Source organism: Protomyctophum bolini, assembly GCF_963924005.1.
Source record: "Protomyctophum bolini genome assembly, chromosome: 17".
NCBI classification, from domain to species: domain Eukaryota; kingdom Metazoa; phylum Chordata; class Actinopteri; order Myctophiformes; family Myctophidae; genus Protomyctophum; species Protomyctophum bolini.
The window spans coordinates 38,981,871-39,002,058 of record NC_137878.1 but is presented as its reverse complement, the minus strand read 5'-3'; the positions used below and the strand labels follow the sequence as shown (position 1 = coordinate 39,002,058).

Here is a 20,188-nt window from a genome sequence, read left to right as displayed (position 1 = left end):
GATGTACAAGTACACCCCCTGGACATAACCCTTGATGCTGAGTGTCAAGCAGGGAGGCACTGGGTCCCATTTGTATAGTCTTTGGTATGACCCGGCCGGGGATCGAACCCCAACCTCCCAGTTTCAGGGCGGACACTCTAACCACAAGGCCACTGAGCTGCTCACCTGTGTATCTAGTAGAAGCAAATGTTGAAAGGTTAAAAATAACATAAAATGCTGAAATATGGAGATACAAAGTTAATCCCGCGACGACAGTGTGAAAGAAAGCAATCAGTACATGGTCCTTAAATCTTTAATGTAAACAGCAGTTTGAGAGAAAAAAAAAACCTAAAGACAAACATCTGAAGGCATTAAATAGGGAAGGGAAAAAATATAAGCTATATATAATTATACGAAATCATACTAGAAACATCCATGATCTGCTTTTAAATTAAATTGAAAGAAAAACAAAATGAACAAGAAAAGAAAGAAAACAATAATTATAAACCTTCAATTTTTGTGGCCATATATTCCGGAACACAATAAGAAAAAATAACTTTCCCCTTTTTTACCCGATCTCATAATACTGACGACTCGGCGGTTGGCAGTATATCAACAATTTAAGAAATCACTCGATTCCATCTTATACAAAATGACAAGCGAACAAAAAAACAAAAAAAAACAAAAAGGACAACAAAAAAAATAAAGCTCAAATATTGCTTCGGAATGTCGTGTACAGCAGTCAATACGAGGGGAGATTATCATAACGAGGAAGGGAGGAGAGTGCGTGTGTGTGCGTGCGTGTGTGTGTGCGTTTCGTTATATGGTGATGATTTTTTACAGGTTTTGTTTAATATTATTCTTTTGGCAAAAGCCAGTGTGTACGTAACGTACGTGTGTACAATAACGCAACAAAGCAGCTGTTTTGTGCGACAATATTATCAACATTTCAGGAGACATGTCTGCAGTCTTTCCCTGTTTATTCCAGCATCGGTTCTCAAAGTGGGGTCCGACAATCATTTTAAACTCTTTATCCATTTATAAGTCGGCTATTCAAATACAGCAGATCTACAAACAAGCTCGAGGGTTTGTGCTCATGAGCACAAACCCCTTTTCAGATGAGAGTGCCAGTTAGTTACACATTTCTTTGGGCATCCTTGTTGTTGGCATGAGTTTGAGAAGAACTAGTGATTTAGAAGGTATTTGTAGAACGGTTTAACAGTCTAGGTGGTGGTGAGCGCTGGACATCATGGGGATATAGGAGGATCCAATAGGGAGCCACGGAAACATCCCAAAAGGTTCTACGGGTGCTGTACGGAAGAATCCGTACGGACGAGAGGAGATGAAGTCTCTCATCAGGGCATGGTGGGAACACAGTGGGACAGTGGGTGGAGTGGAGTGCTTCTCAAACGTTGTCATGTCAAGGACCCTTAATTGAATGTATTTGGACCCTATATTAACCCATTTAGGCCTGACGTCGAAATTTATAAAATGTCTTTCTAAATCCTGACAGTTTTCCGTCGTGATTTGCGCCACATTTTTTTCAGACCTACAAATAGCAGACCTATACAAGCTCGTAGCGCGTATAGGTCTGCTATTTTTTGAAAAATCGAAGAACGACTGACATAGAAACATAGCTTTTTCAGAAAACTGTCAGGATGTAGAAGACATTTTTTTTAGAATCTGATCTCAGGTCAAAATGGGTTAATTCAATGTATTTGGACCCTATATATTAACTATACATGAGCCCGGTTTGAGAACAAATGGTGTAACAAACAAACAAAAAGTGTGTGTAGTACTTTGTGTAAATGCTCTCTCAAAATCACCCCGTTTCTCTCTATCTGCATGCGTCCTTTTCGGGAAGACCATCTAAAAGCTGCCGCAAAAAAAGAAATAAGTGTGTGAAGACCTACAAGAAAACTGCCAGAGAGATGAAGACTTACAGCAAAGAAACACAAACAAACAAACGCTCCCTATTTCTTCCCCCCCCATATCCCTTCCACAAACAAAGCCTGAGGGACTAACGAAATAAACAAAAAAACTAAAATTTAGGACAACCAGAGAAAACAAAAAAAAAACTGAAAAGCTGAAATCAAACAGAATCTCTAAGCAGTTCTACTTTATTTATTACATTGTTTTTTTAATCTTCTTCTTCTTCTTTTCTACGTCGACCGTCAAAGCCAGCGAAACGACAACAGCAGGCGACCTCAGGCGAACGAGGCGAGGAGCGAAGAGGAGGAGGAGGAAGAGGAGGAGGAGGAGGAAGAGGAGGAGGAGGAGGAGGGGGAGGAGGGGAGATCCGTGACGGCCCGCACGTACAAACAAACAACGGGGTGGAAGAGTGAAGAAAGACTGAACAAAACGTATACTTCCTGGTCCCCCCCCCCCCTCTCTCTCTCTGTCTCTCTCTCTCTCTTCCTGCCCTCTATGGCGGGTCCAAGGGTCCATTTGTATACGCCCCATGGTGGGGCACCCCCTGCACCAAAAAAGGGTCCATTTGTATACCCCCCCTGGTGGGGCGCCCCCTGCACCAAAAAAGGGTCCATTTGTATACCCCCCCTGGTGGGGCACCCCCTGCACCAAAAAGGGTCCATTTGTATACCCCCCATGGTGGGGTGCCCCTGCACCAAAAAGGTTCCATTTGTATACCCCCCATGGTGGGGTGCCCCTGCACCAAAAAGGGTCCATTTGTATACCCCCCATGGTGGGGTGCCCCTGCACCAAAAAGGGTCCATTTGTATACCCCCCTGGTGGGGCACCCCCAAGGGGCCAGCTAGGCACACCAATGTTGAAGCACTAGAATAATAAGAGGAAGGACTGCAGGCGGACCCGTGGATTCCCAGGCGGACCCGTGGAGCGCTCCGTGCAACCGAGCGCTCAATGTTAAAGCCCAGCTACACTTCCGCATTTGGACACCAAAATTTGGTGTCCAAATGCGGAATCAGCGAAAAAATTCGGAAATAGTACTTACTTCCGGCAGCTTCAAAACGACACTGAGCAACTTCCACTGACATGAATAGCGGAGGGGGCGGAGCTTCGCGCCAGTTTAGTCTCTATCCTTTTAATACTCTATGGGTGCCCCTGCACCAAAAAGGGTCCATTTGTATACCCCCCCTTCCGCACCAAAACTTTGAGAAACGGTTTATCAAAACACCTCCAATTATTTTCTGTTTTTCCCCCTCATCATAAAAAGTCTTGTGTGAAGCAAGACCCCCCCACCTCTCATAACATTATTTTTTTTTTTTTCCATTTTAGTTCTTAATAAGAAAGATATTTATTGGTCCTTGCGTGAGAGAGTACAGTAGGTGACGGAGGTGCACGGGTGCATCGTGATTGGTCGGTTCTTTTGGAGAGGGAGTGGGTTATTTGGGGGAGGGGGAGGGGGGCTTTAAAGGACCACTTCGCCAATTCTCAACCTATCTTCATTATAATAGGTCCTCACTAATAATCATGATAAAATGGCACATTTGTTTTTGTACTCAGTCTGTGTCTCATAGGAGGGCTGTGAGCAGTTTAGAAACCCGTCCACCAGTGACATCATCATTAGGCAGATTTATTTTTAAACAAGATTCTTTTCTTTTCCAAAAATGTACGTTTAGATTTTCTTTATCGTGAGAACGATGGCTTCCATTTTCGCATTGCAACTTTTCAGGACTAGAAAGCCTGCAGTTTATATTAGCTTGTAATGTATTCCCCATCGATGATGTCACTGGAGGACAGGTTTCTGAACTGCCCACAGCCCCCTCCTATGAGACACAGACAAAAATTGCGCCATTTTTTCATCATGATTATTCGTGAGGACCTATTATATGAAGATAGGTTGAAAAGTGGTGAAGTGGTCCTTTAAAAGCCCTATTCATTACTCCAGTTTTAGGTGATACGGTGACCACCGAAAAGGTAGTCACCTCACCTCACCACCGAAAAGGTGGTCACCAAAAAGTTGGTCACCGTATCACCCGAAAAGGTGGTCACCAAAAAGGTGGTCACCGTATCACCCGAAAAGGTGGTCACCGTATCACCTGAAACGGGAGTATGAATGGACCCGAGGCCTTCAGTTACAGTCGTAGACAAAGTCATAGTTGCTGGGCTCTTTGGGAATGGGGGGCGGGGCCTCAGGGATCTGGATGTTCTCCAGGTCCAGGAGGCGGAGCTTCATCTCCATGGAGAGCAGCGTGTCCATGTCGGACTTGGTGAGGTCGGAGGTCATCTCCTTGCCCAGGAGGGCGTTCAGGCCGTCCGTCCACACGCAGTACTGGGGGAGAGAGAGAGAGGGGAGAGAGACACAGAGAGACACAGAGAGAGAGAGACACAGAGAGAGAGGGGAGAGAGAGAGAGAGAGAGGGGAGAGAGAGAGAGAGAGAGAGAGGGGAGAGAGAGAGGGGAGAGAGAGAGGGGAGAGAGACACAGAGAGACACAGAGATGTATTTACGGGAAACGGCAGCAACGACATGTTGAGCGATCACTAGTCACTGCACTCACCTCATGTTTGACCTCACCTCACCTCAAGGATACGTTGAGCGATCACTAGTCACTCAACTCACCTCATGTTTGATCACTAGACACTGAACTCACCTCATGTTTGATCACTAGTCACTGAACTCACCTCATGTTTGATCACTAGTCACTGAACTCACCTCATGTTTGATCACTAGTCACTGAACTCACCTCATGTTTGATCACTAGACACTGAACTCACCTCATGTTTGATCACTAGTCACTGAACTCACCTCATGTTTGATCACTAGACACTGAACTCACCTCATGTTTGATCACTAGTCACTGAACTCACCTCATGTTTGATCACTAGACACTGAACTCACCTCATGTTTGATCACTAGTCACTGAACTCACCTCATGTTTGATCACTAGACACTGAACTCACCTCATGTTTGATCACTAGACACTGAACTCACCTCATGTTTGATCACTAGTCACTGAACTCACCTCATGTTTGATCACTAGACACTGAACTCACCTCATGTTTGATCACTAGTCACTGAACTCACCTCATGTTTGATCACTAGTCACTGAACTCACCTCATGTTTGATCACTAGTCACTGAACTCACCTCATGTTTGATCACTAGTCACTATTAACTCACCTCATGTTTGTCTGGAGCGATGAAGTTTAAATACTCGTCAGACTCATACAGGACAGAGAAGGCCAACTCCAACACCTCCTGGAGGGAGAGAGAGAGAGAGAGAGAGAGAGAGAGAGAGAGAGAGAGAGAGAGAGAGAGAGAGAGAGGAGAGAGGAGAGGGAGAGGGAGAGGGAGAGGGAGAGGGAGGGAGGGGAGAGGGAGAGGAGAGGGAGAGGGAGAGAGAGAGAGGAGAGAGAGACAGACAGACAGACAGACAGACAGACAGACAGACAGACAGACAGACAGACAGACAGACAGACAGACAGACAGACAGACAGACAGACAGACAGACAGACAGACAGACAGACAGACAGACAGACAGACAGACAGACAGACACTCAAAGTGTTAATGTAACAGCTCAATGTAACACTTTATATTCCAATATTTTCAATAGTTCTATTTTGATTGTCTCGTTCCACTTCTGCTTTGGCAAAGTGTAAACGTACGTTTTCTCATGCCAATAAAGCTCCTTTGAATTGAATTGAATTGAAAATTGAGAGAAGAGGGGGGGGAGAGGAGGGGGGAGAGTTAGATGATGCAAACGGAGTGTAAAATAAGTAAGGTGGGAACTGGGAAGTGTGTCGAGTCGAGTCGAGTGGAGTGGAGTTGAGTGAATGGGAGATACTTGGTTGTGTTATCGTGTATACTGTGTTATTGTTATTTATCATTTATTAGCCTATATACCTTTCCTCAATTATTGGAAAAAAAAATAACAAACACAAGCACTTCTTCCACCACTGTGCAGAGAAAATGAGAGGTGCAGAGAAAATGTAAAACAGATAAAAGATAAAATAAAAACAGTGAGAGACGTGTGGGGAGGAGATGGAGTGCTAAAGGCACATCCATCCACCCCAGACTGGTTCTACACAAACACAGCTGATGCTAATAGAATCCTTCCCTTCCCTTCCCTGCCTCCTCCCGACAGACATACATATATTATTCACTTTCATCAAATCACAGAGGAGGGAGGGAAGGAAGGGAGGGAGGGAGTGAGGGAGGGAGGGAGGGAGGAAGGAAGGGATGGAGGAAGGGAGGGAGGGAGGAAGGGAGGGAAGGAAGGAAGGAATGAAGGAAGGGAGGAAGGGAGGAAGGGAGGGAGAGAGGGAGGGAGGCCATTTATTCAGGCCTGAATAAATGTTTTCTAAATCATGACAATTTGAATCATGATCAATTTTTTTGTAAAGATTTGAGGCACATTTTAACGATTTTTCAAAAGTAGCAGACCTACAAGTTCATGGCGCGCTGTGAGCTTGTAGATCTGCTATTTTTCAATAGCTACATTTCAACATAATGTTCGAAACACCAAAAGGGGTTCCGCCCACCAAAATGGGTAGTCGGTGATATTCAAAACTTTTCCAAAAGTAAATTGCGAGAAAATCATATTCCGTTTCAATAATGTCTGCATGGGACCTCAAAAACCCAAATTGCTCCTGATGAGCAGGTTAGCGCCTTGTATGGTTTCCTCCGCCATCGGTGTGCGAATGTGTTTCTGTGTGTGTGTGTGAATGTCAAATACATTGCAGAGTGCTTTGGAGAAAAGCACTATATACACTGTATAAATGCCATCCATTTGACCATTTTTTACCAAGGCATTAGAAGTAATAATTGCGAACGCAGTGAGCACTTACTACCAGTAAGACGCGCAAACGCGGGAAGCGAACGCAGCTCGTACATATTTGGGTTTTGGACGTATAGCTGCTTTGGGGACTCCTTATATGGTTATGGCTGAGTCATGGTGACGTAATCACTCAGCTCCACATATGGGCACAAAAGGGGCCAGGTCCACATATACAGTAACAGCGGGACAGACACACAGACAGACAGACATGATCTGCAGGGTCTCAGCTGCGTTCGCTTCCCGCGTTTGCGCGTCTTACTGGTAATAGTAGTAGATATAGCCCTATGGTGTAAGATAGTTATACACACAAATACACAATGCACACAGACCCAGTTATATACGGCTACTAATGGAACAAGGATTTATCTGAGTTCACAGACACAGCAGACCGTCCTGCTCTGCTCTGCTCTGCCCTCAGAGGTGACTTTGAGCGTCCCCCGTAACACTGGGCTTAATGAAGTCTACCCTTTTGTTTCCATCCCCATCCCCATCCCCATGCCCCCCCTCCCACCCCTCCAGCCCATTCTTCTAGAATGTAGACCCCCGCGTGCGTCTATATCGACAGAGTAATGAAGGAAACAGGCCCGGAGGAGGAGGAGGAGTCGAGCTCCTTTGTCTTGAGGGGCTATTTATACATGATGTAATATATCAGTGTGTGTCACACGGAGGGCCGGGGGGTCATGGGGAGGGAGGGGGGGAGGGGGGGAGAAGGAGGGAGAGGGGAAGACATGCTTCCACACACAGAGGTCAAAGCCTTGTTATTTCTGGTTACAGCTCAGTGGCCTTGTGGTTAGAGTGTCCGCCCTGAAACTGGGAGGTTGGGGTTCGATCCCCGGCCGGGTCATACCAAAGACTGTAAAAATGGGACCCAGTGCCTCCCTGCTTGACACTCAGCATCAAGGGTTGGATTGGGTGTGAGTCCCTGCGACATACTAGCGTCATGTTCAGGGGGTGTACTTGTACATCAAGCTGCCTCACGCTACAGAAACAGGACATAGGCTCCTGGCCTCATGGCTCGGCAAGGCTACTTACTTACTCATGTGTTACTTGGATTTTTTTTAAGCAGCGCCCAGTCGCTTCGATATGACTTTGTGTATTCTGTCTGTCTGTCTGTCTGTCTCCTTGAGCATGAACACCTGCATTTGATTACCAGTCTGTTTCGAGTGTGTTCTGATGCGAGTCCGAGTCAAGACCAAGTCCGAGGGGGAGGGGGGTGGAGGGATGCGAGTCCGAGTCAAGACCAGAGTTTGGCGAGACCAGATTTTTGTTTTTTTTCTCATTTGATAGATAGATATATAGATAGATATATATTTACTTTAGGCAAATCCGAGTCAAATTACACGCGAGACCGAGACGAGATGAAAACGTGGACTTGAGACCGGTCTCGAGTATGAGTGGAAGAAACCACCTAACTCCAAAATGTTCATTAATTCAGGAAATAAAAAAGATGCATTTTTCAGGAAATGAAGAAAACCTTATATATTTTTTTTTAAACAAAGCACTACTGCCTCATCAAAGTTGGTGTTGTGACTTTATATATTGCCAAGTACTTCCATGAGAAGGACAGTTAGGTGGTGGAGTTAGCTGCTTTAGAGCAGACAGTTTGAGGGTCGGTCCAATGGAGTTCAGAGGTTTCGTCCAAAAGCGTTTTTTTACTACTTTCCGTTGGTTCAATGTTTTCGAAACAACACACAGACGTAAAGGGTGTTATGTTCAATAGCACTGATTTATGCTTTATTCTATACATACTATAGAAGGCTTGGCTCTGTGGCCCATGCTATAACCCATTTTGACCTGGGCAGGATTCTACAAATGTCTTCTAAATCCTGACAGAAAACCTATGTTTCTGTGCAGGTGCTCAACCTTTTTCCTTGTCAACAATTACCCCCAGAATTATCTGTATTTGGCCACCGACCCCCGTCTGAAAATACGTTGTTCCAGGGACCCCCCCTCCCCAGAAGCAAAGATTTTAATTAAAAACGTTCGCTCTGATTTGCGCCACATTATTTTCACGATTTCTTTCAAAAATAGCAGACCTACAAGCTCGTAGCGCGGCACCGAGTGCCGCGCTACGAGCTTGTAGGTCTGCTATTTTTCAATAATATAGCTAAAGTATAACATAATGCGTAATAAGACACCAAAAGGGGTTCGTTCTTCCGTCCAGAATGGGATAAATAAACACCTTGTTCTGCTTGAGGGCTCCTTTCTCCTTCATGTGGGGACAGTCCTTTCCAGTGACCACAGCCTTGACGTCTGCCACGGGCACTGTGAGGCGCGCACGCACACACACACACACACACACACACACACGCGCACACACACACACACACACACACACACACACACACACACACACACACACACACACATGCACGCACACAGAGAGAGAGAGAGAGAGAGAGCTCTTATCACATCTTCCTCACATGCACCATCGACAGAGCGCGTCATCGTTTTTTAAATAGATTGTTTCTTTGAATATGCCCCAAAAATAGGGACGCCAGGTCGAGGGTGCTTAACGTCTGTCACAGCACACACACACTGATTGCCGGTGACACATGTGCACGCACACGTACGCGTGCACGCACATACGCACGTCCACGCAACGCTACATCACAGCCTGTGACTAAACTCCAGTGCTGTGAGGACACACGCACAGATGCACACGCACACACACAAGCGCACACGCACACGCACACACACACACACACACGCACACACACACACACACACACACACACACACACACACACACACACACACACACACACACACACACACACACACACACACACACTGTTCTGTACACAATGCGAGTAATACTGCCTTCAACAGTAGCAGGGATTGTTAAATGGAATAAAAATATCAATCAATCTCTACCTATACTGTATACCCTAGTTCCCCCCTGGGGGGGGGTCCAGGGACCACACCAATAGTCAGCATATCACCCCTGGGGGGGTCCACGGACCACACCAATAGTCAGTATATCACCCCTGGGGGGGTCCACGGACCACACCAATAGTCAGCATATCACCCCTGGGGGGTCCACGGACCACACCAATAGTCAGCATGCACTCACGTTTGTCCTGTAGAGATTCGTGGGGCACCTCGGCCTGGGGGCTCTCCTCCAGATCACCATAGTGCAGGACTTTATGGTTGGGAGACAGTCGACAGTACCAGAACTTATCTGTAGGGGGAGACAAAGGGAGAGAGAGAGAGAGAGAGATGTTATGGTTGGGAGACAGTCGACAGTACCAGAACTTATCTGTAGGGGGAGACAAAGGGAGGGAGAGAGAGAGATGTTATGGTTTTACCTTTCTTCTGGTTTTACCTTTGTATGTGCGAATAAATAAAAACCTGAAAGCTAACGGTTTTATTTCTCCCCCTAAACGCCTGCTTGAACCACTGTTTCAGAGAGTGAGATGGAGAGCTCTGGTGGACGCCCTATGCCCCTCGACGGGGTAAAGAGGATTAAGTAAGTAAGTAAGTAAACGCCTGCTTATTGGAGGGACAAAAACGAGGGAAATGAAAACCCAAACAGATGACTCATCAGTCATCAGGCAACGAGTCAACACAATGAGATTTATGGCAGAGTCACTGCCATAAAGCATGACGAGTGGGGGGGGGGGGGGGGGGGGGGGGCTGGGGGGGGGTCTTGGCTTGTCGACTGTCAGCCGTGCCTGGCGAGGAGGGTGCGTGGCACGGGCTGGACTGCACTGGCATGGCATGTCAGCCTGGCTGGCACCGCCCCCTCGGTCTCCGACGCGATGCCGTTCCAAGGCGGGCATCGGAGGAGGCTGGAGGGGGGGGGGGGGGAGCGACGGTTCTATAGGGAAGGCCTGCCTTGGCGTTCGGCCGTGGTGGAAAAAACCTCAACTGGAAATTGGAAATACTCAAGTAAAGTACAAATACCTCAAAATGGTACTTAAGTTAAAGTACTGGTGTACGGTATACGCGCGGAGTGGGGGGAGCGGAGCGGTCCAAACTCTAATTGCAGAGGAACCCAGACAGCCAGCTGGCGCGGCGCGGCATGGCGTGGCGGAGCGTTCCACGCGGCACGATGGCATCGAGCGCAGACTCTGCTCAGCCCTAAATATAAGCCACGAAGGCCTGAGGACGATTCTTACAAAACATTCCAACCTCCACCCGAAATCGGCTGTTCTCACATGTTCAAGATTTTTCAAAAAAAATAGCAGATGCACAAGCTCGCAGTGCGGCATGAAGTGACGCGCCGCAAGCTTATAGATCTGTTAATATTACAAGCCAACGACACACAAACCTAAAATGACACGGATGCTTCCCCCAATTGTAATGAACGAACGAACTAACTGCCTGATTTGTGTGTGTGTGTGTGTGTGCGTGCATGTGTGTGTGTACACAAGCACATATGCACATTCCTTTGGCTGAAAGACGCTGCCATCTGTAGCCCATGCACTCTGTTGGATTATAATAGCAGCTCTTCCCACTTAAAACCACCATCATCCAGTTTTGATACATTAATCAATTAATACATTAAAGATATAATGCAACGCATGCTGTATTATATACGGCGACTGTTTGCTGTTTAAGGACGGGAACCCCTTCTTTTGTTGTAAGCATTATGTTATACTTATAACTATTGAAAAATAGAAGATCTACAATATATAATATTATAATATATATTATAATATATAATATCTATCGAATATAATTATTATATTCTGAGAACCACTGACAGACAGGTAGAAACATAGCTTTTCCAAGAAAACTGTCAGACTACAGAAGCCATTTCTTCCTAAAGAATCAGCCTCAGGTCTAAATGGGTTAAACCACTTAATGTAAGTCGCTCTGGATTAAGAGCGTCTGCTAAATGCCTAAATTGTAATGCTACATAGTAGTCAAATAGTACAGTCATATTTCACAACAGCCAAATAAATATAATACATCAATGACATATTCCTCAAGAAACCTATAAAGTATAGCGCAGATCTCCAACAATGAGACACTCTTGTCTGGTACAAAGAAAGGCTTCTTTCTGCCCGTGGGCGACTGATACATAATGCGTGTTCGGGCATGCGCGTCGTCTCGTGGGGGAGCGTGCGGTTTGCCAGTCATGTAGTCGCCCAAAAAAAAAGAACAGAGAGAGAACGATGTTTGTTTTTTTTGCATTACATTGTCAGTGATAATTGAGCTCCAGAAGACGTGTCACCCCGAGGGTCCGTTTCTAACCCATTCTGGGCGGGAACCCATTTTTGGTGTTATAGCATCATGTCGTGCTTTAGCTATTGAAAAATAGCAGATCTACAAGCTCGTAGCGCGCCACTGAGTGGCGCGCTACGAGCTTGTAGGTCTGCTATTTTGGAAAAATCGAAGAGCGACTGACACAGAAGACATTTTTAGAATCCGATCTCAGGTCAGAATGAAAACTGTCAGGATGTAATTTATTGAAATTTATTGAAATTTATTGAAAAGATTTCCAGCACAGGATGAAATCCTCTACGCCAGACTCACAACAGACATAAATACATATTTAAAATTCACAAGTACATACATACATAAATACTTTCGTATTCCTTTTTTTTTCTTTTTTCTTTTTCTTTTTTACACTTTAAAAACAACCAAGTTCATGTGGACCCGCCCTCTTTGGTTTTTTTTTTTTATATCTTAGTTATACATAATACTCTTTCAAGTCCTGTATTTACTATTTACCAGTCTATGACCTTACAAGCCAGCCCTATAGTTATACAAAAAACCTTTTGTTGACCAAAATTTGTCAAGTCTATTCTTAAAAGTATTGACTGAAGGAGCCTGGACCACTTCCTCCGGAAGTGTATTCCATGCTCTGACAGCTCTAAGTGTAAAGAAATTCTTTCTCTTTTCTGAGTGACAATTTAGTGGTAAGAGTTTAAGAGAATTCCCTCTCAACTCATACCTGCTGTCCCAAAAATGGACAACAGGCTCGGCTGTAAAGTCATATATCTGGTGAACAAGTTTATAGACCTCGATCATATCTCCTCTATGCCTCCTGTACACTAACGTTGGTAACTGTAAGTGTCTTAACCTTTCTTCATATGACCTTTCTTTCAACCCTGGTATTAGTTTAGTAGCCCTTCTCTGAACCTTCTCTATTTTCTCTATGTATTTGATTTTGTAGGGGCACCAGACTGAGCTTGCAAATTCAAGATGTGATCTCACCAAGGATTTATATAACGGAATAAATAGTTCTTTTCGTAAATTTAAAAAGGTTCTTCTTATTATCGCCAACATGGAGTTTGCCTTTTTTACTTTTTCAGAGATGTGTATTTCAAATTCTAGTGAACTATCAACCACCACCCCTATATCCTTTTCTTCCTCTACTTGATGAATCACTAGATCTCCAACTGTATAATTAGCCAAGTTGTCAGTTCTTCTCCCAATGTGCAACTGTTTGCATTTATCTGGATTTAATTTCAGTAGCCACCTGTCACACCAATTGCTGGTACTTTGGAGGTCTGCTTGGAGTTGTGCTGTGTCTGTGTCATTGACTATAGTTCTAAATATTTTTGTGTCGTCCGCAAAAAGGTAGACGTCGGATTGTATCTCACTTGGTAGATCGTTTATATAAATAACAAAAAGTACAGGTCCCAATACAGATCCCTGTGGGACTCCAGAGGTCACTGACTTCCAATCTGAAGTGGCTCCATTAACCACCACCTTTTGTTTCCTGTTACTGAGAAAGTCCTGTACCCAACCTATAACTCTGTTGTCTATAAAGTAAGACCTTAATTTTGACACCAGTCTCTTATGGGGAACTTTATCAAAAGCTTTTTGGAAATCCATATAAATGCAGTCAACCGACTGTCCTCTATCTAAAGATGCTGACCATTTATCAAGAACTGTAAGAAGTTGAAGTGTGGTTGATCTTCCAGACATAAAGCCGTACTGGCTGTTACTAAAGAGTTTGTTGGACTTCATATGCTCTACAATGTGTGTCCTGATTAGTTTTTCCATTGTTTTACATATAACAGATGTCAGGCTGACAGGTCTGTAGTTCCCTGCCAGTGCCTTACTTCCTTTTTTAAATATTGCACTGATTTGTGCCTCTTTCCAACCACTTGGTAAAGTTGCTTCCTCCAGAGTTTTGTTAAATAGCAATGTTACTGGTTCAGCAATCACACAGGCTAGTTCTTTTACTATCCTAGGGTGTATTGCGTCTGGCCCGGGTGATTTGTAAATATTCATGCTCTGTAGCAGTTTTTTTGTGTCCTCAGTTGTTATTATAAACTGTTCTGCATGCTGAACTTCCACTCTTGGCAGTTCAGGTATAATATGCCCTTCAGGTTCATTCACAAATACACTACTAAAATAGTCTGAAAGTATTTCTGCCTTATCCGAGTCCTTCTCTGTTTTTGGGGAGTTCTTATTGTCTTGATTGACATATAGATCTCCTACTGTTGTTTTAATTTTTGTCCTTTTATTAATGTAGTCCCAAATAACCTTCGGTTTCAGTTTAGATTGTCTTGCTAACTCTTCTTCATATTGAATTCTCAGATTTCTTGTTCTCGTTCTCACACAGTTTCTCACTCTACGGTAATCTTTTTGTGTCTCTGGATCTTTACTTTTCCTGGCCTTTTTCGCAAGAGCGTTTTTCTCCTTTATTTTATTTTTTGTAATACTATCCAAGGGGAAAGTGTGCTTCCTATTCCATGTCCTGCTCTTGCTATTTGGGACATATTTATCCTCTATTTCTTTCAACTTTAATTTTAATAATCTCCAAATAGAATTGACATCATAGTCAGAGAAGTATTCCCCCCAGTTAAATATTTCCAGCTCTCTGATTGCTGCCTCAAAGTTTCCTTTGTTGTAATTCTTTCTTATTTTTTCGTTTTTTCTCATTTTTGTACAACATATTACCTTAAACAACAAAACACAGTGGTCACTTTTCCCTAGTGGGCCCAAATACTGAACATCCTCAACCATATTCTCCTCGTTCGTAAGTATAAGGTCCAATACATGTGGTGTGTCGTCCCCTCTCCACCTTGTTGGCTCCATTACATGTTGAAACATCAATGCGTTCTGAACACAGTCCAAAAATGTGTTTTCTAATGTGGCTCCGTCTCCCTTTGCATCAAGTAGATTCCAATTTATATTTGGCAAGTTAAAATCTCCCATAATTAATTCATGTGAATATTTCATAGATGACAACTCCTCGATTAAAACCAAAAGATTTTCATTATTGGTCTCTGTACCTCTATCTGTCGGTGACCTATAAACTAAACCCACAATCAATTTCTCATTGTTGCTACATTTGATCTCCACAAAAATATTCTCTTGAAACTCTGTCGCCAGTGTAACTTCTTTAGCTTCTAGTGATCTATGAATATAAAGCAGTAAGCCTCTCCCTACATCATTGTCAACATTCTTGGAAAACATATTGTAGCCGTCAACTTCATCTAAATTAAAATCCATTGGGTTCATGTTATGCTTCGATTGCTTTGCTTTAACTTCCGTAATACCAATAATCTGTATGAGTGGGTGCATTTTCAAACGAGCAGTAAATTCATGCATTTTGTTGTGGAGTTGGTCCGCGTTTGTATATAGACATAATACGCTATCTAGGGGGGAAGAATTACTGCCCTGATATGTCTGGGGTGCAAGATCATGGTCATAGTCAAGTCACGGTGTCTTTGGGATTCTCACCACTCTCCTAGCCCAGGGAGGGCCCCGGACTTTGTAGGTGAATTCCCCCGTCGAATTTCGTCGCTTTTCCTTTGCCTCTTCATACAGCTCCTTCTCCTTTTCTCTCTCCGTCCTTGTAAGGTCGTTAGCAATTCTTATGTTTTCGTGTTTATCCGTTTGATGTAACGCTGCGATCTTCTTGAACAAGCTCGTTTTTAGTTCCATGCTCTGCAGTGTGACCAGAACTGGCCTCCCCCCTCTCTCTGGATCCTCCGTGGTTTCGCTGTTGTATTTCCCGAGCCGGGTCACTCTCACAAATGAATCGGCATTCGTGCGGACTTTGCACGTTTTGAATACGTCTTTTACAGTATCCAAGTCCCTCTGTTGTCTCTCCTCTCCGCTGTCCAGGCTTGGCTCTTTTATTCCAAACACGACGATATTTCTTTCCCTTGATTTACGTTCGTCTAATTCAGTCAGGACACTGTTAAAGGCAAGTGATTTCTCCTTCGGATCGGCATTCTTCACCACATCAGCCCAGCTTGGTGCGGCCTTTTCCACGTCGTTCAGTCGCTCCCGAATCATTTCGGCAACTTTATTCTCCAATCTTGACTCCAACTCGAGCAGCCGCTCCTCAAACCGTTGGGTAATAAGTTGGCATTTTTCTTCGATCAGCTGTTCCACAGCAATGCTCTTTTCCACGCTGTCCTCACAACATTGGCAAAACCACATTATGCCTGTGTCTTGTTTCTGCAGAATCACATACTCCACCTCGTCCTTCTTCAAGCACGTAATGCAGTAGTTTTTCTTACATCGTTTACAGACCAGTGTTTTTTTGCCCAGTCCACCTGTATGGCAAAGTTGGCAGGCCCCGTCCACCTGCAATCCACAGCCGTCGGGTGGCTTCTCCCCCACGCCATTCTCCGCATTGTTTGATCTCTTTCCATTATGGTTGCCATTTCCTTTTGTTTTGGCTTTATCTGCCATTATGCGAGTCCTTCAACTGCACTTGTATCAATTTATATCACAATTAAACTGAAACAATCACACAAACAATCTCAGTACTCAGCCGAAAAACCTCCCGGCCGCCATCTCTTCTCTGATTGGTGTCAGTCTAACACGAGACATGCCCATCCCATGTAATAGACATTTTTTAGACTCTGATCTCAGGTCAGAATGGGCTAAAATGAACACGCCACCGTCTGCACAGTGCCAGTATATATACATCCATAGCCAAATCCATCAGAGACAGAATGCTAAGTTGATTAATTTAAACCCCTTCTCCTATCATAAGTATGTGTGTGTAGTACGCTGCACACACACAAGACACCAGAGCTCTTATTTTTAATGTCTCATTTAATGTCTCATATCCATTCCAACTGACAGAGCGCGGGGGGTGGTAAGGGGTGGGGGGGGGGGGGGCTGAGGGCGTAGGGAGCGGCTCTGCGTCGAATGTTAATTAAGGGTTATGATTTATGAAGCATCTATTTTTATTCCCGTCGCTGCATCCTCTAAACTCGGCGTGGTTCCCAAACTGTGGAGCGTGCCGTTGCACCCCCTGTGGTGCAGCGGGCGCCTTCTAAGGGATGCGCGACATTTACCCTGCAGGGTAACTGGACTATAAGCTCAAGAACTTGTTTACAGCCAGGCCCTGCTCATGATAGAACATTTCATGGTAGGGGGTTCAATGCCTTACTGCCAGGAATGGTATACTCCAGGTTACTGTCGCTGCGATATACAACATACCCGCCTTTTGTTTCATGTGTTTAATCCGCCGTATTGTAATAAATAAAAATAAACTCTGTCTTCGCCACAGAGAAAGAGACTAGATGGTTTCGTTTTGATGACGAAACCGGAAATCGTCACATGCTGTGGGCTGCTAGGGCTTCTGGGAAATTGAGGCCAATGCAAATGAATGGGGTACAACGCCTCATGGAGACGGGTCTTGTGAGCGTCTTCCGTGTGCACCAAGATGGTGGATGGTACGATCGGATCATAACAAACCGAGGGACCTTTTTCCGCTGGATTTTCGCGGATTAAAAGCCCAAATAATTCAGCGTATGCTCTAAAGGTAATACAACAATCTCGGCAGTGAAGGGGGGTTGATTAAAATGCGGGTTACGCGTTTAAACCAGTCAAACTGTTAAGGGCACTTCAGCGGTGGTCATTTTAACGTGCCGTTCCGGGGGATATTACGAACTATAGCGACCTTCACGATATCAAGAGACCGCTACCGCAAACCGTTCGGCCACCGCTGCCCACCGCCTGCACGAAAAGGCTAATGGTGGTGCTGTGGTTTTATTTTAAATGTATTTTAACATATTATGCCAATATATGTGGCAAGTATATGCGGAAATATAGCCTATGTTGCATATTTGCGACTTATAGCACTTACTATATGAGACCTAGCAGATCATGTCTGTCTGTCTGTCTGTCTGTGTGTCCGTGTGTCCCCCCTTTGTGCCCATATATGGAGCTGAGTGATTTGTTTGTGATTGATGCAACACACTCCATAATTGGACCTATAGCTGCTTTGGGGACTCCTTATCATGGTTATGGCTAAGTTAAAAACTTAACTTAAAAATAAATCTTAAAAAAACCCAAATATGTATGAGCTGCGTTCGCTTCCCGCGTTTGCGCGTCTTACTGGTACTATTATGCCATATTCAGGTTCATATTATGAACATATATGTGCACCGCCACCACATCGTGACGTGTTCATATTGCGGTGTTGCCGGAGTACATCCCCCCCCTCCCCTCCCCCCCTCGCTCTGCCAGCGTGTCGATACAATAATAAGTGAGACGCTCAGAGAACAAAGGCTGAGAAATGTCAACTCTCCAAGGAGACACACGGAGACATGAAAGAGAGGGAGGTGTGTGTGTGTGTGTGCGTGCGTGTGTGTGTGTGTGTGTGTGTGTGGGGCTTAAGGATGTACGCAACGTGATGAAATAAGAAGTAGTGCAGGGGCGAGATGGGAGAGAGAGAGAGAGAGAGAGAGAGAGAGGGGGGGAGAGAGAGAGAGAGAGAGAGGGGTCAGACAGTTCATAGAACAGTTGTTCTCAAACTATTTCGTGCCAAGGGCCTGCACAACATGCTATGCATGTATTTGGCATTGTGAGCTTGTAGATCGGCTATTTTCAAAATGCCAAAATGTACACATTCATACACCGATGGCGGTGGAAACCATGCAAGGCACCAACCAGCACATCAGGAGCAATTAGGGGTTCAGAGTCTTGCTCAAGGACACTTCGACACTAACTCTGGGGGAGCCCAGAGGGTTCGAACTGGCAACCTTGCGGTTTACCATCCGGCCACTCTACCCCCTGAGCCACCGCCGCCGCTTGATTGATGACGTCACTGGTACAGTGACAGCCCTCCTCTGACACACAGACAGACCCAGTAGACAGAAATGGTACCGTATTATGCTACTAAGAAAATTAAAATAGATTAAAATAGAAGTCGTCCTTTACCCACTTTCACTTAAAAAATGATGTTCGAAAATAGGCAATCTACAAGCTCGCAACACGTTGCACTGTGACTTTTGCGTGCACGTAGATGGGCGTTAACACACACGCATGCGCACACACGCACACACGCACACACACACACACGCACACACGCACTCCAATGCACGTGCCACGGGAATTAATTTAGCCAAGTGCAGACAGGATATGAGTTATAGATTTTAATGTACATGGACAGCTCTCCAGTGTGTCGGCCAGTCTGGCCTCTCCCTGCTCCAGACGAACCTCCTCCCACCGCAGCCTCCTCTGAGCTTCAGCAACACAAACACGTCTCTCAAGACAGAACCAACCCCCGGTTGGTTCGGATGGCCCGCTTCCATGTATTTGGCCCAAAGAGGTTAATACATGTTTTGTAATAACTAAGTACATGTGCTTAGTTATTTTCCATCCTTGGTAGAGGCTAAATGGTCTCTCTCTCTCTCTCTCTCTCTCTCTCTCTCTCTCTCCTCTCGATATTAGGCTGATCCGTCCGCTGAAATGTATCTCTCCCCCTCCGCCTCTTAATCCTCTAGCAATGCACCACGGAAAACGTGCACACACACACACACACACACACACACACACACACACACACACACACACACACACACACACACACACACACACACACACACACAGTGTAAGTCAGGAGTTCATGAAGAGAGCCATAGAGTCCTTGACGGGGCCTCCAGCTAAATGGAGTCCACCTCCACAACATCAGCACCACGGACAGTTCCATGGGCAGCTCTCTGTATAATTCAGTACAATACAGCATCAGCACCATGGACAGTTCCATGGACAGTTCCATGGACAGCTCTCTGTATAATACAGCATCAGACAATGGACAGTTCCATGGACAGTTCCATGGACAGCTCTCTGTACAATACAGCATCAGCACCATGGACAGTTCCATGGGCAGCTCTCTGTACAATACAGCATCAGCACCATGGACAGTTCCATGGACAGCTCTCTGTACAATACAGCATCAGCACCATGGACAGTTCCATGGACAGCTCTCTGTACAATACAACATCAGCACCATGGACAGTTCCATGGACAGCTCTCTGTATAATACAGCATCAGTTCCATGGACAGTTCCATGGCAGCTCTCTGTATAATACAGCATCAGTTCCATGGACAGTTCCATGGCAGCTCTCTGTATAATACAGCATCAGTTCCATGGACAGTTCCATGGCAGCTCTCTGTATAATACAGCATCAGTTCCATGGACAGCTCTCTGTACAATACAGCATCAGCAGTGTTCAGCACCATGGACAGTTCCATGGGCAGCTCTCTGTATAATACAGCATCAGCA

General features: G+C 45.0%; 1 protein-coding gene across 4 annotated transcripts in view; it reads right to left on the bottom strand.

Moving 5' to 3' along the window:
• Positions 1-276: 276 nt before the first annotated feature.
• The window catches only part of elmo1 (engulfment and cell motility 1 (ced-12 homolog, C. elegans)), a 208,649-nt gene continuing 188,737 nt past the window's right edge, over positions 277-20,188 (bottom strand). For 3 of the 4 annotated variants that reach the window (XM_080788282.1, XM_080788284.1, XM_080788285.1), the window contains 4 exons: positions 9,815-9,922; positions 8,921-9,003; positions 5,081-5,158; positions 277-4,231 (listed from right to left, as the gene is read on the bottom strand). In XM_080788282.1, the coding sequence (XP_080644408.1) occupies positions 4,031-4,231; positions 5,081-5,158; positions 8,921-9,003; positions 9,815-9,922 (470 nt within the window). In that variant the 3' untranslated portion in view covers positions 277-4,030. The remainder of the gene's footprint in view (positions 4,232-5,080; positions 5,159-8,920; positions 9,004-9,814; positions 9,923-20,188) is intronic. The other variant, XM_080788283.1, reaches the window with a different exon arrangement.